The sequence below is a fragment of the Electrophorus electricus genome, chromosome 14 (assembly GCF_041902795.1).
Source record: "Electrophorus electricus isolate QZ-2024a chromosome 14, ASM4190279v1, whole genome shotgun sequence".
Classification (NCBI taxonomy): Eukaryota; Metazoa; Chordata; class Actinopteri; order Gymnotiformes; family Gymnotidae; genus Electrophorus; species Electrophorus electricus.
The window spans coordinates 18,250,314-18,276,745 of NC_137510.1; the positions used below are offsets into that span (position 1 = coordinate 18,250,314).

Consider the following 26,432-nt stretch of genomic DNA (forward strand, 5'->3'; position numbering starts at 1 on the left):
ACAAACTCCAGCTGGAATCTTGTTATAAATCTGACTGCATCTTTATGCTTATTATGTAAATATGCAGACTGATAGCTGCAATGTGAATGTGTGGGTTTGAATCAAGCTTATTTTTATGTCAAGCAATATGACCTGTTGTTTAGATACATCAAGCTAGTGTTCACTATAAAATACTATCTCCCTATAACCCTAACTATTAGCAGGCATAGTAATTTATAATGTAATAATATTGTGAATTATACCATGCATAATATAAAACATAATAATGTGATGTAAAAAATGTCTTTCCTGGCAGTGACTTACAGATCTTTTTTAAGCTGTGCTATGTGTTATTTTTAAAGGCTGAGTTAGGTCATCTGAAAGTCAGAGGGGTGGGGTCATTACTTTTGACTATAAGTCCTGTCTAAAGACAGGTTGCCCAGAGCAGAGGGTTAGAGCTGGTTTCTTGCAAGAGCTATGATGTATGACTTTGACTTATCACTCTGACCGGTGGGTTGTCTGGCTTCTACCACTGGTAGCATGGCTTCAGACAACAAAATTACAGACTGGTATACTGGAACCTAGCCATTGCATACTTCTGTGGGTTTAATGAACTGCTGCTGCATTCATGTCTCTTTGGGTTCTTTCCATCATAGGACATCTGCATCAAAGAGCATAGCATTACAGAGACATTACAGAGACACATTACAGAGAGATATGGTGGGTGTGACAGGGCCCCTCGCAATTCTTGGCTGATTTGTTAAGAAAGTAAAGGAGTGTTGTGAGGCCCATTGCTAATGAGGTGCTGTTTGAATGGGGTAAAGGTGCACTTATAACATTACAGGCCATGCTTTAATAGAAGACTGTGTGGAGCTGGCAGAAACCATAAGGAACAATACACCTGTGTAGATCTAAAACCTTTGCTAAAGATCACACTTCTTCAAGTGAAACTGTTGAGGAGATAGATAGATAGATAGATAGATAGATAGATAGATAGATAGATAGATAGATAGATAGATAGATAGATAGATAGATAGATAGATAGATAGATAGATAGAGTGAGAGAGAGAGAGAGAGAGAGAGAGAGAGAGAGAGAGAGAGAGAGAGAGAGAGAGAGAAAAGAGAGAGAGTAAGAAGAAAGGGAATGAGAATGAAGAGGAAAAGTGCCCATTGTGGCACAGATGGCTGCTGAAATGAGTGTGAGTGCCCTAGTTTAGGATGGTATCATCTTCACAAGTCTACCGGAAAATGCCAGCACTAAGACCATAGCACCTGCTCATCTTCACTTCTCCACACTCTGCTTCAGGCTTACAGAAACACTACAACAAACACACTTCTGAGATTGAATGGCTCATATCAACATCAAAGTTGATTTGGCTGAATGATACAAATGAATAATTTTGACAATTTTTTAATCAGAAAAATTAATATTGTTAACAGTTTGTAAGCACAATTAGAGTGGACATAGAGTTATCTATTGATAATTGGCATTTCATATAGTGAACCAAAAATATTGAGTATTGCTCAAATTTAGTCTCTCAGCAGATTGATATTATTAATTTGTATTTTCTTTTTGCTTAAAACAAACAAACAAAAAAAACTTTACTATATTTGGGTCCTCAGTGAATCAGTAAAGACCAGCCATCCATAAAATAAACATATAATGAGATAGGTGGCATTCCATCCACAGTAAGATACACATACAGATGATTTGCTGTCAGTAAATCCAGATTGATATCAGGTGCTCAAGCACTTGTCTTGATTCCCTGAGGTCAGTTATGGTTACAATGGTGTTGTGATGTTGTGCAGATAGTCACATAGAGCATGTCCCCACTTCAAGTGTACAGCAGATCATTCTGGGACCCATGCAAAGCAAAAATCTCATCAGAAAGGTTAATGGTGTCACCTTCTACCCCACTGCTCCTGACGATTTGCCTCTAAGTGGAAAATCATCGATCTGCTTCATTTGATCTGATTCCCATTTTTTTATCATCAGCAGTGATGACTGTATGTGTATGTGCTAAAATTACATTTTTAAATGGTATGTGTCATTGTTCTATATTGGGCATGAATATGGATTGATGCGTCTTTAGGATTGAAATTAAGTTATATCTAATCTACTGCATTTCAAAGAGTAATATTTGGAATGTAGTTCTGCTGAGGACAGAGAAATTCTGCTAGATGCAATATGACATACATTTTTAAGCCCTACAGCTATATATATATATATATATATATATATATATATATATATATATATATATATATATATATATATCCTACAGCTATATATATATATATATATATATATATATATATATATATATATATATATATATATATATATATATATATAGCTGTAGTAATACTAATTTAGTAATACATTTTTTTTGTTATTTTGTCATTCAAGTGTTATTCAGTGTAAGAGCTGATTAACTGTAGATGGTTTTGATGATAATCTCCCTCTAGTGGACACAATGATTTCATGGTCTACTGCTTCTCTACCTTAGAGCTTCCTTAGCAAGTAAACATAAACGTTTGGAGGCATATTGGCAAATGGGGAAACAAAATTAAATTAATTATCATTAATTCTTACACTATAATTATACTATTATTTGTTGTTTTGTTGTTGTTTTGTTGTTGTTGTTTAAAATTTGTTTATATTAGTATAGTAATAGTATTCTCGCTGGTGCTGTTTGGTTTTTGATCTAAGGTTCCGTAACGTTGTCTTCCTCAGTTCGGAGAGGCCGTGTTGTTATACTCGCTGGAGGGGGGAATGCAGTACAGCGCAGGCGCAGAATCGCAGGAAACGGTTGAAAACTACCAGTAATGCCTCTCCAAAAATGAACCTAACTAAATGGTACTGATCAGAGCATCGTATCTGCAACTGCTGCAGGAGACAGGGCAGCTGACAAAGACGAGAAGAACTTTGGGAGGAAGCAAAACGAGTGCTTCTCCGGATTTATCCCTATCTCGACGACTCGACCGTTTCTCTGCCTGGGTAGCAATCGACATCAATCCTCAACAATGTTTCCAACCAACTGAAACGCGGGGATTTATTCCTTCCAGTTGTTTTATTAACTATTAAAAAAATAGCCAAAACCTAAACACGGGTCATTATGTATTTGTTAACATTCCACACTAGAAGACGTTTGAATAGCTTTTGTCCGGGGGCGTTGTGCTTGCAATTCATGCTTTGGATTTTATGTGCCGTTTACGGAGAGGAGCAGCCGTTCAGTGTGGAGGTAAGGATGTCGCTTCCAAACATTATATCGCTAAGCTAAGTGTTTCTATATCAAACCGAAAGGTTGACGCATTGTTCACTAATTTGAATAAACGTTATAGAATTCTTATTTATGCGCCGTACTGTCAAAAAAGCAGTACGAGTAAAATTGCAATTTATTAGCAAGTTATGGAAGTCTATTAGGGTTACAGAGCATCGACTACTTTTTGTTTTGTTTTGAATTTACTAAGACATATTAACATGATTTTTACTAACAGAATACCCAAAATACACAAGTAACGGTTCTTATTATGTGGTTTTCCCTCCACGTATGCATCAAAAAGTATACAAATTCATTCCATTCAATTAAGAAAAGCATAATTATGAGTACGTTAAGTCACATGCTGTCAGGAGCAAAATGTTTGATATACAGCATCAGAGGTTAGTGTAGTTTGCTGTCTAATACTGTACCATATGCTGTATAGACAACCCAGCACGCGTTACTTTGTGTCACTTTCCCAGCTGCTCCTCGTTGCTTAGTGTGTAGTCTTTAGTGCCGTGCACACAGGTTCATTCAGATATTGAAGAACAGCTAGATATTAATAGCTTGCAGTACACGTGGGTTAATGTATTTCTTCCTAAAACTTGTTTGTCCTTACCTAAAGTCAAGGCACCTATGCAAAGGCTATTCAAAACATATTCACTGACCCCTGGACACAATTTGGTTTTCTTTGTTTAATTTTGTTCTGTACAAAGCCCATAAAAGGGGCTCAGTTGTGCTTTTCTGTTGGTGTGACTCAATTCATGAGAGTGTGGAATAAATTAGCTTGATACAACTTGATATCCAGTCAGCAAACTCAGGCCAGTAACCGGAGAGGAATTGACAAATATCCTTGCAGATATTTTAAAGGTAACAGAGTGAGGTTATCATGATTCCTCTTTACCTTCTTTACTATTTACACAGGACAGAAGGTTTGGAATTGGTTTACAGTTACTGTTGACATGGGAGAGCAAGCTAGAAACGAAGAAACATGGCAGGGGCAATGGAACCATGTTGCATCCCAAAATGAACTAAGTAAGAGAACCAAGGCATCTGTTTCAGAATACGGTGTTTAAGTATGATGGAAGGGTTCCTCTGTTTCACAATAATAAACTTAATCTTTTCTCCCCTAAGTCTTTCAACGGTCCAAACAGTTTGGGGAACTGGATATTGAGACTCAGCAGCATGCATTCAGGCCTCCACACAAGATTTCTATTTCCAGAACCAAATGGGATAATATCTGGCCAAATTCCAAAGCTGAGGTCAAACTAATCTTATAGCAAAACATGCATCACCATTGTTTTTTCAATTATTAGAACTTTTTTAAAGAGATATAAAAGACAATATGTGTGCAAAAGGAGAATCTCAGATTCTCTGGTTTCTCACAAATTTTAAATCAGAGACTGTAGATCTTTTTTGCCAACTTTTAATAAATGCTTGCATGAATCAATGTTTAATCTGCAAAGACGAAGAGAGAGACATTGTTATGTACCTATGCACCACCACTCCTGTGGTGTTAAATGGAAGGTGGTTAAGCGCATTGTGGTTTATTGGCATGCTTCGGTTTATATGCTGCCTTGCTTTGATGGGGGTTCATCTTTGTTGATATGTTATATGGGCACATACAGAGAGAGAGAAAGGAAGAGTGTGGAAGAGAGAGGCAGGGAGTGTTTAGAGTTAAAGAGGTACAGGATCAGCCTGTGTCTTTTTTTGGACAGACAATAGGTCTGAGCTATTGTGAGGTTGCTGTCCTAGCCTGCTGTTGGTGGTGAGGCTGCAGTCTGGTGACATCCTGAGCCTCCAGAGGGGATGGAGGCTAGGGCTTTGGTGGAGCCACATGGCAAGCATGGACCCAGCTTGACCCCTTCCTCCACTCCTTCTCCTCCCTGTCTCCTCCACATACTTTCACACTTCTGTTGCTCTGCCTCACAGCTAAAAAGCCATTTTCTCAGATTAGTATACTTCTGCCATAATGCTGCTGACACATTTAATTTCATTTATTTTCTAATGGTCTTATTTCTTGTTTAAAATGGCCTCTCTTCCCAGTAGAGCTGAACTGTGTGTGTGTGTGTGTGTGTGTGTGTGTGTGTGTGTGTGTGTGTGTGTGTGTGTGTGTGTGTGTATTTCATTATTAATTGTGTGTGACGGACAAAGAAGGTATTAACTAGCGCACCAAATAGGCAAGAAGAAATGCTATGCAAGAATGCACAGGCAAAACTATTTGATATTATAAAAGTCAGAATTATTAAGAGGAGACAATGCATGCATAATCTTCTCATTCCACTTCTCTCTCTTGGACTTTCTGCAGACATTTCTGTCATACGAAAATGGCCAAGTATAACTCGAAACAACAGCAAAGTCATTTCTTTACAACATGGTTGATTGAACTCATGAGAATTGACAAAATGAAGTGGAAAAAAAAGTCCAGTGTTCTATTATTCACAGTCACTTGAGTCAGAGAGGCCTTTGTTTTAGGGTGTGGGGTTCTTTGTAGAGATTTTAATTTACCTTTTTCTGATGAAGTCACTGCATATTGCTGCATAGTTATTAAAAAAGCAATAATACTGTCACACTTGCTCAGCACCACTGCATGAGCAAAACCTAATCATAGTCTTCCAAAAGAAGCCTGTTGTCTCCACAATGACATATTTGACATAAATGTGAAGTGTTTGTCACTTTGTTCAGGACAATGCATATGCAGCTGTGCGTACGTGTGAATGGAGCTGAACAATGCATCTTCCTGTCTCTTCTATCCATAATGGCTGGGTGACGGAGTTGGAAGACAGTGCTGGGAGTGGGTGCTGGGAGTGGGAGCTTCCTCCTTTCACACCTTATCAGAATCTAAAAATGGCAGATCTCTTTGTTTGGGTAAGGCAATGTTTTGCATGAATGAGCTGAGATCTATTTTGTCTTTGCTGAGAGTCAGGTACAAAAGCCCGGTGTGAGTCACAGGGGTTTGGAGTGCAACAGATCTGTATACATATCTTACAAGCACACCATCACATGCATACTTTTCACATACACTTACAAACACACACATGCGCACACTTCCCATTCACTTACAAGCACAAATGCATGTAAACTTTTCACTGGACCACCTTGCCTTAGGTTCAGCTACCACAGGAAAAAAAAAAAACACCACCTCAAAGAGAATGCACAATCATGGGAGCTGAGCACAATCCAGGCTCATTCACTTTCCCTCTTTCAGAAGGCATTGATGTAGCATGGCATGCAGGGAGTTGCTACAGTAGCACCACAGAAGCCCAGCCCACTGGCCCTCCCAGCTTCTGCTTGATGAAGAGACCTGCTAGAGATCTCTCTCTGAATTATTAAAAAGCACCAGTGCAATGCCTGATGCTGATGTGGAGGCAGCCATGTCACCAACGGCAACATCAAACTCTTTTAAAGGGTCATGAATGAACAAAGTGTTTATTAGTTTTGCACTGTCACTCGTCTCTCTGTTTATATGATGTGGTGGGGGTTAGTGTCTTAAAGTTTATAGCTGGGAAATAAACTCTCTAGAGTGGTTCCCAAACAGAGACCCAGGGAACCCCCCAGGGCTGTGCTCTTTCATGTGTCACTCACGTGTGCTTCCTGTCTCCTGGTCTGCTGCTGAAAGTGATCACTGGTTATGTCAGACGTTCCTCCTGTAGTTTAACTGTGTTATGTGATGTAACTGAACCCTGTGATCTCAGGTCACCAAGCTAAGTTTTGGTTCTTGAGCAATGAAAGTGACGCTAGGTGCTGGAACCTGAGGCATTTAGCCACTCTGCAAGGGGCACATGTACATTCTGTTTCTATAGCGGGTAATCATGTACCATCAGCAATTCCACTGAGAGAGGGAGAAAGAGAGACAGAAACAGAAAGAAGGAGAATGAGACAAACAGAGAGAGAGAGAGAGAAAGAGAGACAAAAACACACAGAGAGAGAGGGAGAGATGTCCTGTGCTTGGTACAGCATGTTGTGTTCACACATGGCCTTTCTGACGTCAGCTTGGCTTTGCTGGGAGAACAGCTCTGTGTGGGCCCCTGGGGTAAATGCGATATGCCAGTCTGTTTACCTATGACACAGTCCTGCAGGATACTGAAGGATAGCATCAGGACAAAGCAGAGAAGATTTCTAATGAAAGATACATTTTTTTGTTTGCACTGTTTTCATCTCTTTGCCCCATAGCACGTTCTCTAATTTGGCAACTTTGCTATTTTCTATGCATTGCCAAGATTCATTCTCTCTCTCTCTCTCTCTCTCTCTCTCTCTCTCTCTCTCTCTCTCTCGATAGATGTTCAAAGACACTCTGAAAGCACTTGCGACTATTCAGTCTTTAATGTTGTTGACATCTCCGGTGGTGTGGAACAGAAGCACATGGGAACAGGAGACATTCTCAGCTCTCTTGACATGACATAGTGAGAGCATAGGGAAATGTCACCCTATGACAGTTTGTGGGGTTTCTACTGCATGGACTACTGTGCTACACTCACATAGAGACAAATTAATCCACACACTTGCATAAATGTAAAACTATTTTAAAGTAAACCACAGAAGTTTTTTAGCAGTTGAGACCTTAATCTAATAAGGCAGAAAGATGGAGAAGACTGGCATTCAGACTGCTACTTTCCAGGAAGGTGTGTGATGTGAGTCTTGCATTAAATTCATTACAAGGGCCATGGCGTTTCTTGACATTTGCCCAAAAGTGACACCAGTGGCTGAGCATGCAGAAAGATGGTTGTCATGGAGACCTTATGCACTCTTTGGGGGTCCTGCTGAATAATTTAGTGTGTGAGAGCAGAGAGATTGGCCTTACACACACGGGCACCTGCGCACACTAAGCTGAAGGCTCAGGTGATCAAGCGAAAGATCCCGCATGCCTGTCACACTGTGTTTAAAAATAAGGGCCACTAAATGCCAGGCTTTGAAAGTGTGTGTTTTGGGCCCTAGGGTGTACTTCCAAAACATCCACTGAGTCAGTCACTCCAGTGTACACTTGCTTAGTCATGCCACAACACCCAGACATACTGGGAAATCAGAATTAAGGCAGAAGGACGCATTCCAACAGGCACAAATGGAAAGTGTGCACTGGGCAAAGCCTCAGATGAACAAAGCACATAAGTGTGGCTTCCATAATCATATTAATTGAATATTCTTACCTCATTGAACCCCCTTGATCCTTTCTGTGCAAAACTAAGAGGCCAAATTATAGGGTTTCATTTTGCATCTTAAATCTGTTTGTGGATGACCTAAATTAGCCAGATACAATGGGCAATAGCATTGTGCTTCTTGCTCTCACAGACAACAGTTGTCTATTCATGTTGCCATGGCTACACCACTCCACAAAGAGCAACTCCTAGCTAATGACGTATTTTCATAGCTTTAAAGGTTCTGCACTGATGTTTCTGCTAGGCTAATTAATTTTCTTTTGGCCTGTTAGAAAACTGATCTAACCCATCTCTACAAGTTTACGCTACTTCAAGTGTTGGCTCGCTTTCGTCTTCAGCTGCTAAATCTTTGTCTTTACATTATGTAAAGACTCATCAAACTAAAGATAATGTCAATTCATCAAACTAAAAGACAACTGATTATAATCAATTAAAATTAGAATAAGAATACTGTGCAGTTACAATAAAACATTCTAATTCTAATGATACCTGTGATATACATTTGATTAGAAGCATGACGAGTTTGTTTTGGTTCTGGCGAGTTCATGTGAGGTTTTTGTTTTCTACTTTATATGTACATGGCACTTAACCTCCAGGTGTATTACCAATTATCTTTTTAGACATATTACACAGCTGAGTAGTGCAATCTTATTGAATCGAAATGGCACTGAATGATAGACACCTGGGCATGAAACAGCATTTACCTGCTTCATGTAGCTCAGCTGTCTTGTCCAGGCACAACAAAGACCACCATGCGTGTCATAGTAAAATAATAAAAAAGGAGAACTCTGGTGAACAGAACTTGGCCCTGGTGGCCTTCAAAGAGCAAAATCATCTGCTAGTCTCTCTCTCTCTCACCATTCCCCTCCCTTTGCTGCTTAATTGTGTTGAATTAAGGAGAAAAAGAAGGCAGAGATCAGACTCACTTATGGAGACTAATCGACGGCCTGGCATAAACCAGAGGGTGAACAGGTATAATGCTTGTCCAAGTGACTGACACATACTACTGGGACAAAGCACTGCAAAAGGTTATGTGGTTGTCAACCTGACTGTCCCAAGAGGCAAATTATTCACTCTACTCTCTGCCTGTGAGTCTGCACTACACTGGCCTCCCCTGGGTCCAACCCAAAACCTGCTGGAGTGGATTAAGGACTGCCAAAGTCCTTTTAAGAGGCTGGTCCTCCCATACCACAGACAGGATTTAACACAGTTTTGGGGATGAAAATCCCAAGTCCTCTAAAATATTCCATGTGGCAGTAGCAAACTGGGTCAGTGTACAGCCAGCAAGTGTGCCCTGCCATCTTCAGTTTGCTTTTGTTGACAGACTCCATCTTTCTCAGCCTCTCGGATTCTCAAAAGTTGTGAAACAGCATAGGCGAAGCCGTTTAAGGCACCTTTAGTTTATTAAGTGCCCCAGAAATACCCAAAACAAATAAAGAGAGCCCACGGCTACATAATTAAGCAGCCCAATGTCTAGACGCCGGTAGCTTACATCAGCGCATGCAAGAGGAAAGTTGCGCAACGTGACCAATATATGTAGTGCCTTCCTCCCGAACCATAAACAGTTGTTAACAATTCCGCTTCGCGGTGTTCCTCCATACTCTTCAGGTTTTCATAATTCCGCCCAATACTGTAAATGCCTGTATACTCAGCCGCTGAACCTGAACCAATTTTGATACGCCATCTACGGGCCACGACTCTGATTCCCTCGTACAGATAGAATTTTGCCCATGTCAAACAGGCTAGTGGAAAGCAAGGATGCCACGGGGGAAATCAGCTGAGGTCGCTAACAGTTTTGTTCTGTTTACTTAAAAGCACTCTGGCAGACTAAAGCAGTGCTCTTTTCCTTCTGTAATTTCTATTATTGTGGCAGAGGGCGAGCGGAGTGTAGGTTAGCGTTGTCACTCTCACGCCGTAATGGATTTACTCTTGTCGTAAGCATTGAGGGGAGAGCACGTGCACCGTCGCACCAAAGGCAGGGGAGGGGAAGAGAAAGCGAGACTGGAGCATGAGAATTATGTTGAGCGAATCTCTCACACTCGACCCAGTGGTAACATTTTTTTTCTGTCCTGGGTGAAATAAATTATTTTTTTGTCACACGTATGAGTTTTGCCTCTGGCAGAAGATTTCATGAGGAAGCACACTACTACCAATTATCTGCTACAGTGCATTAGGTCATTTTGTGGTTCAAATTAGCCAGCTGGGCAACTACATTGGGTTTGCGTCTCCTGATATTTGTGTAATTCTCACAAAGACATAAAGACATACTGAAGCCAGATTGACCTTATGTGATCGAGACTTGTGGATATTGGATAGGGGGGAGAAGAAAAACTTCCACACACGATTGACAGTTTTATTCATACATCGAGGATAAGTGATGATGCAAATGAGTATAGAACATATTTGAGTGTAGTTTTTGACAGTAGTTTTAAGTTTTTCTTCCATTCTATGTTGCTCAGATTTATGTGTTCAGAGTGTAGAATACAGCTGATGTCCAGTTCATACAGTTCTTCAAATGTTAGTAGACAATTGCTTTTTAAAAGCAGCCTGGAGGAAATATTTTAAATAATGTGTATGCCATCTTTTTTTATGATATCTTACTAAAAGTGGAAAACTAGTGATTCAGAACGTAATACCGTTGGACTACTTGAACCCAGACTAAATAAATTTGTTTATTCCTTTCTGTGTTTTGGGTCACTTATTCTCTAACTGTTCTGGCAAATGTCTAATAATTGCACAGTGGAATGTTTACTGTAGTTAATTTTCCTTGCTGCTGTCACATGTGCCTTGTGGCTGCTTTTTTGCATCAAATAACCCTCAATGCTCACAATATTGCTGATTTGTTCCTAGGTATGGCCTTCAATAAATTCTCTGTAGCTGTTGCTGTGTATAGGGCAACTCTTTGACTGTGTAAAAGCACAGTGAGAGTTTGGGGGAACCACATTCCTCTCACCAGTATGCCTGAGCCAACAGAAAGGCCACATATTGTACAGAATATTCAGATACATTTCTCAGGTGCAGATGATCCAGTGATGGCATCTTGCAGCACATGCATGTCACGGTAGAAGGGAAATCTGATACGATGCTTGTTAGTGTTTGGGAAATCAAAGTGAGTTATTTTATCCATGAGCTCCTGCCTGACTGATTGCCCTCCCACACTTTTGAGAGTACTGACCTGAGCAGCTGGAGCCCACCCAGCCAGAGAGCAGGTCTCTCCATATACACAAAGAGCCTTTTGGGATGTTACACATATAGTTCTGTGCTGACTGTACTACACTCCTCATGTGCTGAGCTGTGTGCTGGCAGGAAGCAGGCAGGTCAAATGGGCATATCTATTACGAACAGTAGCACTTGGGTTTATTGTTATAGTGTGTTCAAAGACCAGCCTCCAGACTGATAGAACGCAATATGGATTACCAATTTCCTTTAAGCTCTGACTTAAAACTAATTCAAAAGCTATGTCTGAGGTGCTAATGATGGCGATCAAACTAATTGCAGCAGTCTTCGACGAGACCTTCTCAACATTGATTATCTGTAGTGGTGTTAGTTTTGCACTTGCTAATGTGATGCTTGCTCCCACAGGCGATGCTGCTGACCTGCAGTTGACCTTTGAGTTCTGTCTCCTCCAGGCGTGGCTCCAGCGCTATGGCTACCTCCCCCCCACAGACCCCAGGATGTCTGTTCTGCGCTCGGCCCAAACGATGCAGTCTGCTATCGCTGCCATGCAGCGGCTGTACGGCCTCAACGTCACCGGTGCGCTCGACAAGAACACCATCGAGTGAGTAACACAGAATACATTACCCCCCGCCCCCCCCCATCTCCTGAGCGCAGAGTTCCACAACCCTTGGCCTCTCAGCTCAGTTGCATGCTCCTCTAGATTAGGGTCCTTGTGCAGAGGGAACGGTGCAGGGGTTTGAGAGTGCCAGGGCTTGGCCTTTAGAACAGATGCACCTCTCCTATATGTTCAAAGGATATGACTGTGAACTTAGACTGACACAAAAAGCAAGGGATACATTTCTCTGTCTGTCTATCTATCTGTCAGTCTGTCTGTCTATCTATGCCTCCGTGTCAGCTGTGTACTTTTTATTAATAAGTTTGTGCATATTACCTGCTCTGCCTCCTTCAGTTTGCTTGGTAGGAGAAGGCCTAAACTGCTCAACAAACCATGGCATATTTACTTCCCAGCTCAGACGCGATGTGCTAAGTCTAATCAACGCCCTGCACAGTATGATGTTTCAGCAGATAACACCGTTTACCCCTCTAATATCTTAACTGTTGTGTGCCCTTTTGTTCCCTTTTTTGCTTCTGTGTAATGATGTAGCGCTAACACTATAAGGTGAGGCACTGATTCTTCTCTTGTGCATTTGTTATTTGATTCTTAGGGACTTTGTGTGTGTGTGGGGGGGGGGGGGCTCGGTGTGTGAGAATGTGTAGCCGTTTATTAGTAATTAACAAATCTCACATGCATATAATGTGATAGGTATTTGATAGTCTTAATAGTAGATAGTCCTGCTTATATTATTTATTCAGTTTTTCCTTTCTCTCCTGCTCACCTTCTCTTTTTCTTCTCCTTTCTCCCTCTCTCTGTCTCTCTAACATATTTATGAGTGGGTTAGACAGAGAATTGCTTAAGCCTCCAGTTAGGATGAGGTCAGAGAGAAGGGTCCCACTCAAAGGCATATACCCACATTCACATAACTATGTCTACACATTCACACAAATCTACTGATATACACAAATCCCCCTGAGCTCTCCTGACACATTTACAATGAAATGCCTTTGGAAGATTTTTAAAATGCAGAGCACTCTATAACCTGTACACACACACACACAGACACACAGACACACACGTACGTATAATGCAGCTTCTGAAAGAGATTTGACTCTCTCATTTCCACCTGTCAGAAGACCGGCTTAGATGTGGAGGACTTAGATGTTGTGCTTCATATTCGTGGCCCAGCACTTCAATGCTGGCCAGGGCACTGAGGAAGTCTTGCAGTGTTTCTGAATAAAGCTTTTGTACTTGCTATTCCTCAAACATATGCAGATTTGTAGGCCCTAAGCAATGTGTGTGGAATATGAAATACACTACCTAAGAAATTTCCTTAATTAGGAGTTTTGTATGTTAATGGGTACAGGCAGAATGAAAAGTTGAGCACTGGTGGTGTGTTAGTAATCCAGGCCTCTGTCTCTCTTTCTGTCTCTCTGTCTCTGTCTATCTCTCTCTCTCGGTGTGTGTGTGTGTGTGTGTGTGTGTGTGCTGTAGCTGGATGAAGAAGCCCCGGTGTGGTGTACCAGACCAGCTCGGTGGTGCCTCAAAATTCAGCGTACGAAAACGACGCTATGCCCTCACAGGACAAAAGTGGCAGCACAAACACATTACATACAGGTAGGACAAGGAGCCTGATCCTCTGTATGCGTGTATGTGTGTGTAATTGCATGTCTCTGATGTATTAATGCAAGTATGTGAGGCTAACCTCCACCAAACCACCATGGTTTTACATCGATGCTGCTGGGCCTGTGAAGGCTATATTCAACAGCAGATGTAATGCCCCATGTTTGTATGGGCTAATCAGCAGCAGTGCTGGACTAATTAGGCAGCAGTTTCTCTCTCCTCTCCTTTCTGTCGCCCAAACATCTAGACCTTCTCTCGCCCCCTTTAATCACCTTCTTCAACATTCTTAATCCCCACTGGCTTCTCTCTCTCTCTTTCTCTCTCTCGCTCTCTCTCTATGTAACTTGATGGAACCTGGTGGCAAAATGGGGTGTGGGTGGGTGTTTACCTGTGCAGTCTTCTAGTTGGGTGGAGCAGATGGGCAGGCAGATGCTTCTCTTTGGTGCTAAAATATGCCATCTTTAGTGCACCTAGTCTGAACCTACATGCAGAGGAGCCCTCCCTGACCACCTCATTACGGCTGTCCACTCCACATCAGTCTCCTTGCAAACCACTTTTTTCTCTTTTTTAAAAAACAATGTATATGCTATGGATATTTAAGTGTTAAAAATAATAATGTATCAGTCTATTACATTACTTTAAGTTATATTCTGTGCAGATTTCAATTGTCTTCAGCAATACATGAGATTTTGCCTTTATGGAGGTTAAGGTGTGCCTTCATATGTTACCGTGTGTGTGTGTGTGTGTGTGTGTGTGCACTTGCACTTGCGCTTAATTGTAGAGTGTTCAGCTGCAGGGTGCTGGTAATTAGCCCAGTTTTCCTGCAGTACATAGTCTCAGCATAGCCAGAGCTTTTCGTAATTACCTACCTCCAGAATGCAGCTAAGGAACATGAACACACCATACACACACCTGTATGAGCAGGAGTGTTGGAGATGAGCTGCTACTCTCTCTGTGAGTCTGCTGCATACACAGGATACCTGGAAAGTGCTTAAAGGAGAAAGGTTGTATTCTTCTTTGTTGCAGCTGAGCTAGCACTTTGGGCAGTTTGATTCCACAACTAATATTTTCCAACATTCAGATGGGGTCATTTATTTTACAAGTCTTTTAGATTAAATCACAAGTATTCACTTCTTACAATATATAAACCTGTTCGATAGCTGTAGAAGCAGTGAGAAGGAGGAGACAGATAAGTTTGCTTCTCCTTGTCATTTTCAAGATAAAATTCAGCCTACAACACCCTTGTGTGCCTGCATCAGATAGCTTTGCTACCAGCAGAGCTCAGTACAGAAGTGGCCCAGCAAGCTCATGTGGAATTGGAGCCAAGCTGAAGTGCACATCGTAGCCCTGCAGGGCTAAGATCAGGCCAGGCTCCGCCAGCACCATGGCTGACAGACCGAAGGCAGGAGGGGGCAGCTCTTCAGCAGGGGATCTTCCAGTTCAACCAATCCCAATGACACCTCACAGAGGCAGTCGAGCTTTCATGAGTAGCCCTTCTGTGCCCTCCTTCCTCCCTCCTTTGATTTTCTGCACGTAAAGCTTTGGCCGGTGTGGGGGATGGCTGATCACTGATTATGATTTCTGTGAACTGCTGCCAGTATAAGGGTCAGGCCAGATGCTGATCTAGCAGCTTATGGGTGTTTGCCAATTACCCACTCGCCTTCCTCCCAGCGGTCTCTTTTTCCTACAAGCTCGGGTCCTCTGCCAGAGGCCTGGGAGCTTGAGGGTCCTGTGTAGAATCTTTCCAGGACTGCACTCTTCTGGATGGAGATCTTGGATGCTGTTCCTGCGATTTGCTGAAGCCACTCTCCTAGTTTTGGGGTCAAGCCCCTAGTGCTCTGATTACCACAGGTACCACTGCCTGCTTCACCTTCCACATCTTTTCCAGCTTTTCTCTCAGCCTTTGGTATTTTTTTTTAGCTTTTCTTGTTCCTTGATACTGATGTTGCCATCACTTGGGATTGCTACACCTATCACTACGGTCCTCCTCTGCTCTTTGTCCAACACTACTGTGTCCCATTACCATTTTGTCAGTCTGGATTTAGAAGTCCCATAGGATCTTGGGTCATTCTCCACCACCTTCAGGGGTGTGTCCCACTTTGAACTTTCAGCCCGTACTCGGCATAGATGTTTCTGTATACTGTGCCAGCCATTACGCTCTGCCTGCTAGCATTTTGCATCCCGCTGTTACGTGCTGGATTGTCTCAGAGGCATCTTTGTGCTGCCTGCATCTGGGGTCCTGCCTGGTGTGGTAGATACCAGCCTCTATTGATCTTGTATTTAGAGCTTGTTCCTGTGCTGCCATAATTAGTGCCTCTGTGCTGCCTTTCAGTCCAGCCTTTTACAGACATTGGTAGGACTTCTCCGTATTATCCACTTCCACTTTGTGCTGGTGGTACATACCGCGCAGGGGTTTATCCTCCAATGATGGTTTCTGCTCCTCCTCATTCCCTTCCTCCTTGGGTTTCTCTTGTCTGAGGTACTTACTAAGCACTCCATCACTTAGGGCCATTATCCTAGTGTACTCTTAAATCTTGGTTGTGTCCTGGATAGTGGCTCTGACACTCACTAGTCCTTGCCCCCCCCCCCCCCCTTCTGCTTAGTGTACAGTCTCAGAGTGCTGGATGAACCCCTCTCTGTATTGTGAGGAGTTTTCTTTCAATTCTGGCATACAGTTAGATGTCATCCATGTAGAGGAGGTGGCTGAAGGATATTCCATTTTGTAGCTGGTATCCATAGCCAATCTTGGAGATGATTTCACTGAGGTGGTTCAGGCCTATGTAGAACAGCTGCAGGGACAGGGCTTCTCCTTGATAAGTCCCACAGTTAATGGTGATTCCAAACAAATAGCTTAAGATGGCCTCTAGGGTTGTCTCCCATAGCCCCACTGAGTTCTTGATGAAAGCTCTTAGAGTCCAGGATAGTCAGCCCAGGCAGTTGGTTTGTTTGGTCTTACAGTAGCTGATGTTTGTCTCCTCTGGTGTTTTTTTCCAATGCCTTTCTTGGCCCCGCTCATGCACTTAGCCATGTACTTAGCCATGTACTTAGCCATGTACTTAGCCATGTACTGAGCCATGTACTGAGCCATGTACTGAGCCATGTACTGAGCCATGTACTGAGCCATGTACTGAGCCATGTACTGAGCCTACTAATCTTAGCCGCAGTGATGCATGGCAGGAGCATCCATATTGTAAAAGAAGGCAGGTTTTCGGCTGGACATTGGACACGCGCGCGTGTGTGTGTGTGTGTGTGTGTGTGTGTGTGTGTGTGTGTGTGTGTGTGTGTGTGTGTGTGTGTGTGTGTGAGAGAGAGAGAGAGAGAGAGAGGATGAGAGAGAGGATGAGAGAGAGGATGAGAGAGAGAGGGAGAGAGATGATGAGAGAGAATGATGTAGTAAGATGAAATTACATGGTGATATGAGATATTGATTTGACTCAATATTACATACCAGAAAAGGCTAGTACATTCTTTAAAATAGTCACATATTTCAAAAGCTGTGCTTAGGTCTGTGAATAAAGTTCTGCAGTAACACCACTGTGAACCACTGTGACCATAAACTGCTCTGAAACAGGACCAAGGGAGCTCTACTGGCTAAGATATACAGTCTTTCCAGGTTTACTTGTAAACTTAATAAATCCACTCACTTAAAGCACCAATAGATTATGAAGGATGCTGGAAATTGAATTGAAAGTATTTGGCTTATTTCAGCCTTAAAAAAGACCTGGAAGGGGTTTGAAAATTGCCGAGTCTGTCTGTGTGGGCTGAAGCAGTGAGCTGTTGATAATCCTTAATTAGAAAATAAATTCCAGCCGCAGGACGTTCTGCAGTGCTCTCAACACCTGCAGCCCCTTCCCACAACAGCAGGAGTCTCCCGCAGCCTGTGTCAAGCTCCTCTCATCAGGAGTCCTCAGAAGTGCTGTCATCTACGCCGAACTCATGCGGGACCTCATGCTGGTTTCTGCCACTGTGCTGCATTAGCTTGCTGTTGGCTGTGTGCTGCTGTCCTACCCAACGATACTGCTGATGGATATCAAGCAGCTGATGGCCTAGAGCCACAGTGTCAACATGAAGGATGAGGGGTTTCTCCATTTGTCATTGGCCTTTCTGACCAGTTGCCTCTCTTCTGCCTGTTCCAGTATAAAGAACGTCACACCCAAGGTGGGAGCGGAGGAGACCCATGATGCCATCCGGCGGGCATTCGAGGTGTGGCAGAACGTGACGCCCCTCCGCTTCGAAGCAGTTCCCTACAGTGAGCTGGAACGCAGTAAGAGGGACGTGGACATTACCATAATATTTGCCTCGGGTTTCCACGGAGACAGCTCACCCTTCGATGGCGAGGGCGGCTTTCTGGCGCACGCCTACTTCCCCGGGCCGGGCATTGGGGGAGACACCCACTTTGACTCAGATGAGCCCTGGACACTGGGGAACCCCAACCATGATGGTAAGCAATGATGCTGAGGGATTTGTGCCTCTGGTCTCTGGCATTATACTGTAAGCCTTATGCAGGAATAATTCATATATATCTGCTCTTAAGAAGCGTGTTTCCGATGTCCCTATTCTACTGGTCTGTGTCCCAGATGTCCCTATTGTGCAGTGCGCTCATAAAAGCAATTGTCTAAGATATTGGATATTACACTGCTGAAAAACCTACCCCTGAGGCAGGATGTGTTACACTGTGTCTTGTCAGCACTGGTATGTAAGGATAACAAATTTCAAAAGGAGACATACAAAAGCCTACAGGAGCACCCACATAGCCATCCATATATAATAGCAATTATCTCTGGAGTTTTAGTGTGCATTGTAATTCAGTGCACACTGCAGTATAATTTGCAACAGTACTTCAAATAAATAACAATTGTCACGTGTAAGTTCAACACTTGAACTTGCACTAAGGAAATCTAATAAAGTCATTTAGGTCTGTGTTATAGGTAGCAGCAGAGCTGAATGGATGCTGAGGTGCCCTGCATTGTAGGCCTTGATATGGTAGTAAAGATTTACCCTATGGCTTGGTGGAAGAGGTCTATGAAAGCTATCAATGATAATGAGCTAGAGAGGTGGCAGTCAGCTCCCCAGTGATTCATCTACTCTATCCGTCCATCCATCCATCTATCCGTCCATCCATCCATCCATCCGTCCATCCATCCATCCATCCATCGATGTGGCTGATTTTAGACATCCAGCTTAGAACCTGCTGAAGACATGGAATTATGCATTAGACTGAATTATACATCCAATGAAAGAAAGAAAAAAGCATGATGTTGAGCAGGGGTACACGCATGCATACATCATCTGAGACAGTAGCTGGGAGGGTGTGTGGCTATCGTGGTTGTTAGGAGGGTATGTGATAGTTGGGTGCGAGTGTGTGCGGCTGTGACAGTGGGATGTTTGTGTGTGTGTGTGTGTGTTCCATGAATGTGTGTGTGCTGTAGTGTTCTGCTCTGCATGGCATACGGAGACGTGTAAAGGACAACCGGCAGGGGACCGGGGAACGGAATCTGGAAGGCTTAATGTACTGTTTCACCATGGCGTTCAGCTCCACAAACACACACAGAGCTCCTAGCACACACTCCACAAGTAACAAGGAATTGTTGCCCAGAATAAGTGTGTGTGTGAGTGTGTGTGCAGAAGAAACAGTGTCAAAGAAAGACAAAAGCAGAGAGAGTGAGCAGTGTGAATTGAGGGTTTGGATGCCTCACGCTCTGAGTTCTTGAATGATCAGCCTGGTTCAATTAGTTTGGACAAGATCAAACAAGCTCTTTGAATGGCTCTTTATGCCTGTGTTGTCATAGCTTAGAGATGTAATGTTTCTGCTCTATTTAAGAAATTAATGCTCTGTGTTGCTTTATCTAAGAGTGGCTATCTCTACCTCTACCTCTGAGCTTCCTTTATACATGATTGACTGGATAACAAACATCAGGGTGAATACTACTGACCCATGTGTTCCTGCGTTTATATTGTCAACCTTAGTTGCCAAAGCTTTCTGCTCTATACAGTATTTTAAAACAGATCAGACACACCACTTCACTCCTGTTCCACTGAAGCCACTCCTCCACTACACTCTCCACCTTTCATCTTTCATGGCCATTTCTAATTTATTTAACCAGTCATCAGCCCTCTTCTCATGTTCCCAACATCTGTGAGAGCGTCACTCTTCTCCTTTGTTCCACTCTTTCCTGTGAATCACTTCTCTTTCCCTTTGGTCTCCAGCTGCAGCCATTCAGCTCTTTGTTACTGTACATTAGTGGACCCAGTACTGGTACTCTCCCATCCAGCTCTGCCTTAAGCTTGCACTCATAAGGCCTCTCTCACTACCTGTGTGCAGAGCAGGAGTCAGGAAAAGAGAGGACATCTGATCATATCTGCGCTCTCTCTCTCTCTCTCTCTCTCTCTCTCTCTCTCTCTCTCTCTCTCTCACCCTCTACCCACTCATTCTCTGTTACATCAGATCACTTACCTTCTTTGTATTATGTTCTTCTTTTATACACACAGACACACAATCACACTTTCCTGTTGCTTCCTAGGGAAGCGACAGGCCATTGCTGAGTATGTTTTGGTTGTGGGATTTTGGCCTCCTCTTCCACCCCTTGCCAGGGCCGCAGGGTCTCTGCCTCCCGCATCCCCCAAGGCAGCCAGCAGCGCTCCGTCTCCACCTCAGCCAGCTCCACCCAGCCCTGCTTTTTCCTCCACCCTGCTTTCAGATTATCAGCCATCTCCCTCTTCTCTCAGTCCTACCACAGTCGCAGTGCTAGTCACCCTCAGCCTCCCAAAGTCTGCACACACACAGGTGTGCACGTGCATGCATCTACAAACTCTGCCTCACCCTGCAAGCATGCAAAACCAAACAGCAGGGGATGAGCAGTGCTGGAAATGGGTCAGGATAATAATGTTTAAACCACAAAATGGCTCTTATGCTGTGAGGATCAGGAGGAGTGGGTCACACTTAACAAGATAATATGTCTCGGCTATGAGAACATGACACACATCTCACACAAACAGCCCTTTGTTCTCATGTCTCTTTCACACCCTTGTCCTTTTCCCCAAGTGTCTTTGCACTATGATTTCTACCCAGTCAAAACCTCCCTTAGGAGTAGACAGAAAGCACAGGGCAAGCTTGTGTGTGTGTGTGTGTGTCAGAAAGAGATAGATGGTTTAAAGGGAGCAGTACCCAGGAATGGTCTAGCAAAGCTGTGAGTTTTCAGAGAATGGTTCAAAATTAGCTATAATTACTGCCTATTTTCAGGCAGCAGAAATGAGAACAGTGTCTTTCTACAGTGCAAATATTTGACATGATAGTATATCCCTTGGGCTCAGCCTCGAATCTGTCACAGGCAGAGTCCTAGCTTTGAAAATGCCTGTAGTGAATGAAGCTAGTGAAAAAGGGACAGAGAGAGGGATGGAGAGTGAAGGAGAATTCCTCTGCTTGGACAAGCAGGCATGCTAGGCAGCAGATGTGTTAAGTATGCCTTCTGTTTATGGTGCGGCAGAAAGCCCGTCAGCATGGCACCACACCACCACATTACACCCCAACACCAGATAAGAAGGAATGGCTCCAGCAGCATTGGTAATGCCCCTGGACTGACATATAAGGTCATAATTTCGGCAGATTTTCATAGCTCTAAAAGATGTTAGTGATAGCATCAGTTGTAGTGTGGAAAGAAAAAATTAGGTTCATGTGTTTAAACTCCTACAGGAAGTGAATGTCCATGGTGATGTTTTCTCTCCCTCATGTAATTGGACATGGGGGTTAGGAAAACAATACAGGAGCAAAAAAAAAAAAAAATACAAAGAATGTGTCCATATATTGATGCCTGACATTCTCAAAGCCTGATGATAACTGGAGATCTATGTAACCACTGCAAACTCTGGCTTTCAAATGACTCAAATGGTAGTGCATGACAGCCTACCATCCCAGCTGTTCTTTGGTGATATTTTTTGGAAAGCTTGTTCTCCTTCCCTGGTGCTGGAGAGTTGGGACCCTGGGCCTGCCTCTTGACCCAGGCCAGGGTGCTGTTCACTCATGCCTGGCCCTCAGCTGCAGCTCCCAGCCGCAGGCAACGTGTGTGGAGTCGTCACGGCTGCTTGGAGCAACATATGGTGTCCTTGTGGTGCAAACTCATTCCCCTCAGAGGAGGGTGATTGGCAGTATGTGTGCCTGATAAGACACAGTTCTCCTTTAACTGCAGGAGCAAAAGGTCTTATTTATTCACTGGCTGCATGGACCCGATAGCTATCAGAGAAAGGGAAGAGAGGGGGGAAGGGGGGGGTGAAGAGAGAGGGAGGGGGGAAGAGAGAGAGGGAGAGAGAGGTGGAAGAAAAAGGGAAGAGAGAGGTGGGAGAGGGAGGGGGGGAAAAAGGGAAGGGGGCAGAGATGGGGAGGGAGAGGGGGAAGAGAGAGGGAGAGATGGGAGAGGGGAAGAGAGCGAGGGGGAAGAAGGGAAGGGGGGCAGAGATGGGGGAAGGAGGAAGTGAGTGAGGGGGAAGAAGGGAAGGGGGGCAGAGATGGGGGAAGGAGGAAGTGAGTGAGGGGGGAAGAAGGGAAGGGGGCAGAGATGGGGGGAAGGAGGAAGTGAGTGAGGGGGGAAGAAGGGAAGGGGGGCAGAGATGGGGAGGGAGAGGGGGAAGAGAGAGGGAGAGATGGGAGAGGGGAAGAGAGCGAGGGGGAAGAAGGGGGAGAGAGAGAGAAAGAGAAGAAGTGGGGGGGAAGAAGGGGGAGAAAGGGAAGAGAGAGAGGTGGGAGAGGGAGGGGGGAAGAAGGGAAGGGGGGCAGAGATGGGGAGGGAGAGGGGGAAGAGAGAGGGAGAGATGGGAGAGGGGAAGAGAGCGAGGGGGAAGAAGGGGGGAGAGAGAGAGAAAGAGAAGAAGTGGGGGGGAAGAAGGGGGAGAAAGGGAAGAGAGAGAGGTGGGAGAGGGAGGGGGGAAGAAGAGAAGGGGGGCAGAGATGGGGAGGGAGAGGGGGAAGAGAGAGGGAGAGATGGGAGAGGGGAAGAGAGCGAGGGGGAAGAAGGGGGGAGAGAGAAAGAGAAGAAGTGGGGGGGAAGAAGGGGGAGAAAGGGAAGAGAGAGAGGTGGGAGAGGGAGGGGGGAAGAAGGGAAGGGGGGCAGAGATGGGGAGGGAGAGGGGGAAGAGAGAGGGAGAGATGGGAGAGGGGAAGAGAGCGAGGGGGAAGAAGGGGGGAGAGAGAGAGAAAGAGAAGAAGTGGGGGGGAAGAAGGGGGAGAAAGGGAAGAGAGAGAGGTGGGAGAGGGAGGGGGGAAGAAGAGAAGGGGGGCAGAGATGGGGAGGGAGAGGGGGAAGAGAGAGGGAGAGATGGGAGAGGGGAAGAGAGCGAGGGGGAAGAAGGGGGGAGAGAGAAAGAGAAGAAGTGGGGGGGAAGAAGGGGGAGAAAGGGAAGAGAGAGAGGTGGGAGAGGGAGGGGGGGAAGAAGGGAAGGGGGGCAGAGATGGGGAGGGAGAGGGGGAAGAGAGAGGGAGAGATGGGAGAGGGGAAGAGAGCGAGGGGGAAGAAGGGGGGGGAGAGAGAGAGAGAAGAAGTGGGGGGGAAGAAGGGGGAGAAAGGGAAGAGAGAGAGGTGGGAGAGGGAGGGGGGAAGAGAGCAAGGGGGGAGGGGGGGAAGGGAGAGGGGGAAGAGAGCAAGGGGGAGAAAGGTGGGAGGGGAGAGAGGGGGAGGGAGGGTGGGAGAGGGGGAAGAGAACAAGGGGGAAGAAGGGTGAGAAAGGGAAGAGAGAGGGAGGTGAGAGAGGGAGGGAGGGGGAAGAGGGGGAGGGAAGGGAAGGGGGAGAGATGGGGAAGAGGGGGGAGAAAGGGAGAGAGGGGGAATAAGGGGGGAGAGAGAGAAAGGGAAGAAGTGGGGAGGGGGGAAGAAAGGGGGGAAGGAGGAAGTGAGTGAGGGGGAAGAAGGGAAGGGGGGCAGAGATGGGGAGGGGGAGAGAGAGGGAGAGATGGGGGAGGGAGAGGGGAAGAGAGTGAGGGGGAAGAAGGGGGGGAGAGAGAAAGAGAAGAAGTGGGGAGGGGGGAAGAAAGGGGGAGAGAGGGGGAAGAAGGGGGAGAAAGGGAAGGGAGAGGGGGAAGAGAGAAAGGAGGAAGAGGGGGAAGGGGGAGAGGGGGAAGAGAAGAAGGGGGGAGAGAGAAAGAGAAGAAGTGGGGAGGGGGGAAGAAAGGGGGAGAGAGGGGGAAGAAGGGGGAGAAAGGGAAGGGAGAGGGGGAAGAGAGAAAGGGGGAGGAGGGAGAGGGGGAAGGGGGAGAGGGGGAAGAGAAGAAGGGGGGAGAGAGAAAGAGAAGAAGTGGGGAGGGGGGAAGAAAGGGGGAGAGAGGGGGAAGAAGGGGGAAGAAGGGGAAGGGGGGCAGAGATGGGGAGGGGGAGAGAGAGGGAGAGATGGGGGGGGAGAGGGGAAGAGAGTGAGGGGGAAGAAGGGGGGGAGAGAGAAAGAGAGAAGTGGGGAGGGGGGGAAGAAAGGGGGAGAGAGGGGGAAGAAGGGGGAGAAAGGGAAGGGAGAGGGGGAAGAGAGAAAGGAGGAAGAGGGGGGAAGGGGGAGAGGGGGAAGAGAAGAAGGGGGGAGAGAGAAAGAGAAGAGTGGGGAGGGGGAAGAAAGGGGGAGAGAGGGGGAAGAAGGGGGAGAAAGGGAAGGGAGAGGGGAAGAGAGAAAGGGGGAGGAGGGAGAGGGGGAAGGGGGAGAGGGGGAAGAGAGAAGGGGGAGAGAGAAAGAGAAGAAGTGGGGAGGGGGAAGAAAGGGGGAGAGAGGGGGAAGAAGGGGAGAAAGGGAAGAGAGAGGGAGGTGGGAGAGGGAGGGGGAGAGGGAGAGAGGGGGAGGAAGGGGAAGAGGGAGGGAGGGGTAGGGGGGGAGAAATGGGGAGGGAGAGGGGGAAGAGGGAGAGAGTGAGTGAGAGAAGAGAGGGGGAAGAGGGAGGGAGGGGGTAGGGGGGGAGAAATGGGGAGGGAGAGGGGGAAGAGGGAGAGAGTGAGTGAGAGAAGAGAGGGGGAAGAGAAGGAGAGGGGGAAGGAAAGATAGAGGGGGAAGAAGGGTGGAGAGAGAGGAAGGGGAGAGAAAGGGGAGGTAGAGAGGAGAGGGGGAGGGAGAGAGAGAGGGGGGGAAGAGAACAGGAAGAGAGAGGGCAGGGGGAAGAAAGGGGAGAGGGGGAAGAAGGGGAGAAAGGAAGAGAGAGGGAGGTGGGAGAGGGAGGGAGAAGGGGGAGGAAGGGGAAGAGAGAGGGAGGGGTAGGGGGGAGAGATGGGGAGGGAGAGGGGAGGGGAGAGAGAGAGGGGGGGGAAGAGAACAGGAAGAGAGAGGGCAGGGGAAGAAAGGGGAGAGGGGGAAGAAGGGGAGAAAGGGAAGAGAGAGGGAGGTGGGAGAGGGAGGGAGAGAGGGGGAGGAAGGGGAAGAGAGAGGGAGGGGTAGGGGGGAGAGATGGGGAGGGAGAGGGGAGGGGAGAGAGAGAGGGGGGGAAGAGAACAGGAAGAGAGAGGGCAGGGGGAAGAAAGGGGAGAGGGGGAAGAAGGGGAGAAAGGGAAGAGAGAGGGAGGTGGGAGAGGGAGGGAGAGAGGGGGAGGAAGGGGAAGAGAGAGGGAGGGGTAGGGGGGAGAGATGGGGAGGGAGAGGGGGAGAGGGAGAGAGTGAGTGAGAGAAGAGAGGGGGAAGAGGAAGGGAGAGGGGGAAGAAAGATAGAGGGGGAAGAAGGGTGGAGAGAGAGAAGGGGAGAGAAAGGGGAGGGAGAGAGGAGAGGGGAGGGGAGGTGGGAGAGGGAGGGAGAGAGGGGGAGGAAGGGGAAGAGGGAGGGAGGGGTAGGGGGGAGAGATGGGGAGGGAGAGGGGGAAGAGGGAGAGAGTGAGTGAGAGAAGAGAGGGGGAAGAGGAAGGGAGAGGGGGAAGAGAGAGGGAGGTGGGAGAGGGAGGGAGAGAGGGGGAGGAGGGGGAAGAGGAAGGGAGAGGGGGAAGAGAGAGGGAGGTGGGAGAGGGAGGGAGAGAGGGGGAGGAAGGGGAAGAGAGAGGGAGGGGTAGGGGGAGAGATGGGGAGGGAGAGGGGGAAGAGGGAGAGAGTGAGTGAGAGAAGAGAGGGGGAAGAGGAAGGGAGAGGGGGAAGAAAGATAGAGGGGGAAGAAGGGTGGAGAGAGAGAAGGGGAGAGAAAGGGGAGGGAGAGGGGAGAGAGAGAGAGAGAGAGAGAGGGGAAGAGAGCAGGGAGAGAGGGGGGAGGGAGAGGAGAGGGGGGAGAGAGGAGAGGGGAGGGGAGGTGGGAGAGGGAGGGAGAGAGGGGGAGGAAGGGGAAGAGGGAGGGAGGGGTAGGGGGGGAGAGATGGGGAGGGAGAGGGGGAAGAGGGAGAGAGTGAGTGAGAGAAGAGAGGGGGAAGAGGAAGGGAGAGGGGGAAGAGAGAGGGAGGTGGGAGAGGGAGGGAGAGAGGGGGAGGAGGGGGAAGAGGAAGGGAGAGGGGGAAGAGAGAGGGAGGTGGGAGAGGGAGGGAGAGAGGGGAGGAAGGGGAAGAGAGAGGGAGGGGTAGGGGGGAGAGATGGGGAGGGAGAGGGGAAGAGGGAGAGAGTGAGTGAGAGAAGAGAGGGGGAAGAGGAAGGGAGAGGGGGAAGAGGGAGAGAGTGAGTGAGAGAAGAGAGGGGGAAGAGGAAGGGAGAGGGGGAAGAGAGAGGGAGGTGGGAGAGGGA

The 26,432-nt window shown here is 46.4% G+C and overlaps 1 protein-coding gene across 5 annotated transcripts in view; it reads left to right on the forward strand.

Annotated features, from left to right (window-relative positions):
• The first annotated feature begins 2,554 nt into the window (after positions 1-2,554).
• mmp16a (matrix metallopeptidase 16a (membrane-inserted)) overlaps positions 2,555-26,432 on the forward strand; it is a 46,933-nt gene continuing 23,055 nt past the window's right edge. Inside the window, exons 1-5 of one of the 5 annotated variants that reach the window (XM_027015654.3) lie at positions 2,555-3,224; positions 12,025-12,173; positions 12,717-12,731; positions 13,662-13,784; positions 17,927-18,231. In XM_027015654.3, coding sequence (XP_026871455.2) covers positions 3,099-3,224; positions 12,025-12,173; positions 12,717-12,731; positions 13,662-13,784; positions 17,927-18,231 — 718 coding nt within the window. In that variant the 5' untranslated portion in view covers positions 2,555-3,098. Of the gene's footprint in view, positions 3,225-3,266; positions 4,278-5,396; positions 6,111-12,024; positions 12,174-12,716; positions 12,732-13,661; positions 13,785-17,926; positions 18,232-26,432 lie in introns of those variants that run through there. The other 4 variants (XM_081696207.1, XM_081696205.1, XM_035530560.2 and 1 more) reach the window with 4 other exon arrangements.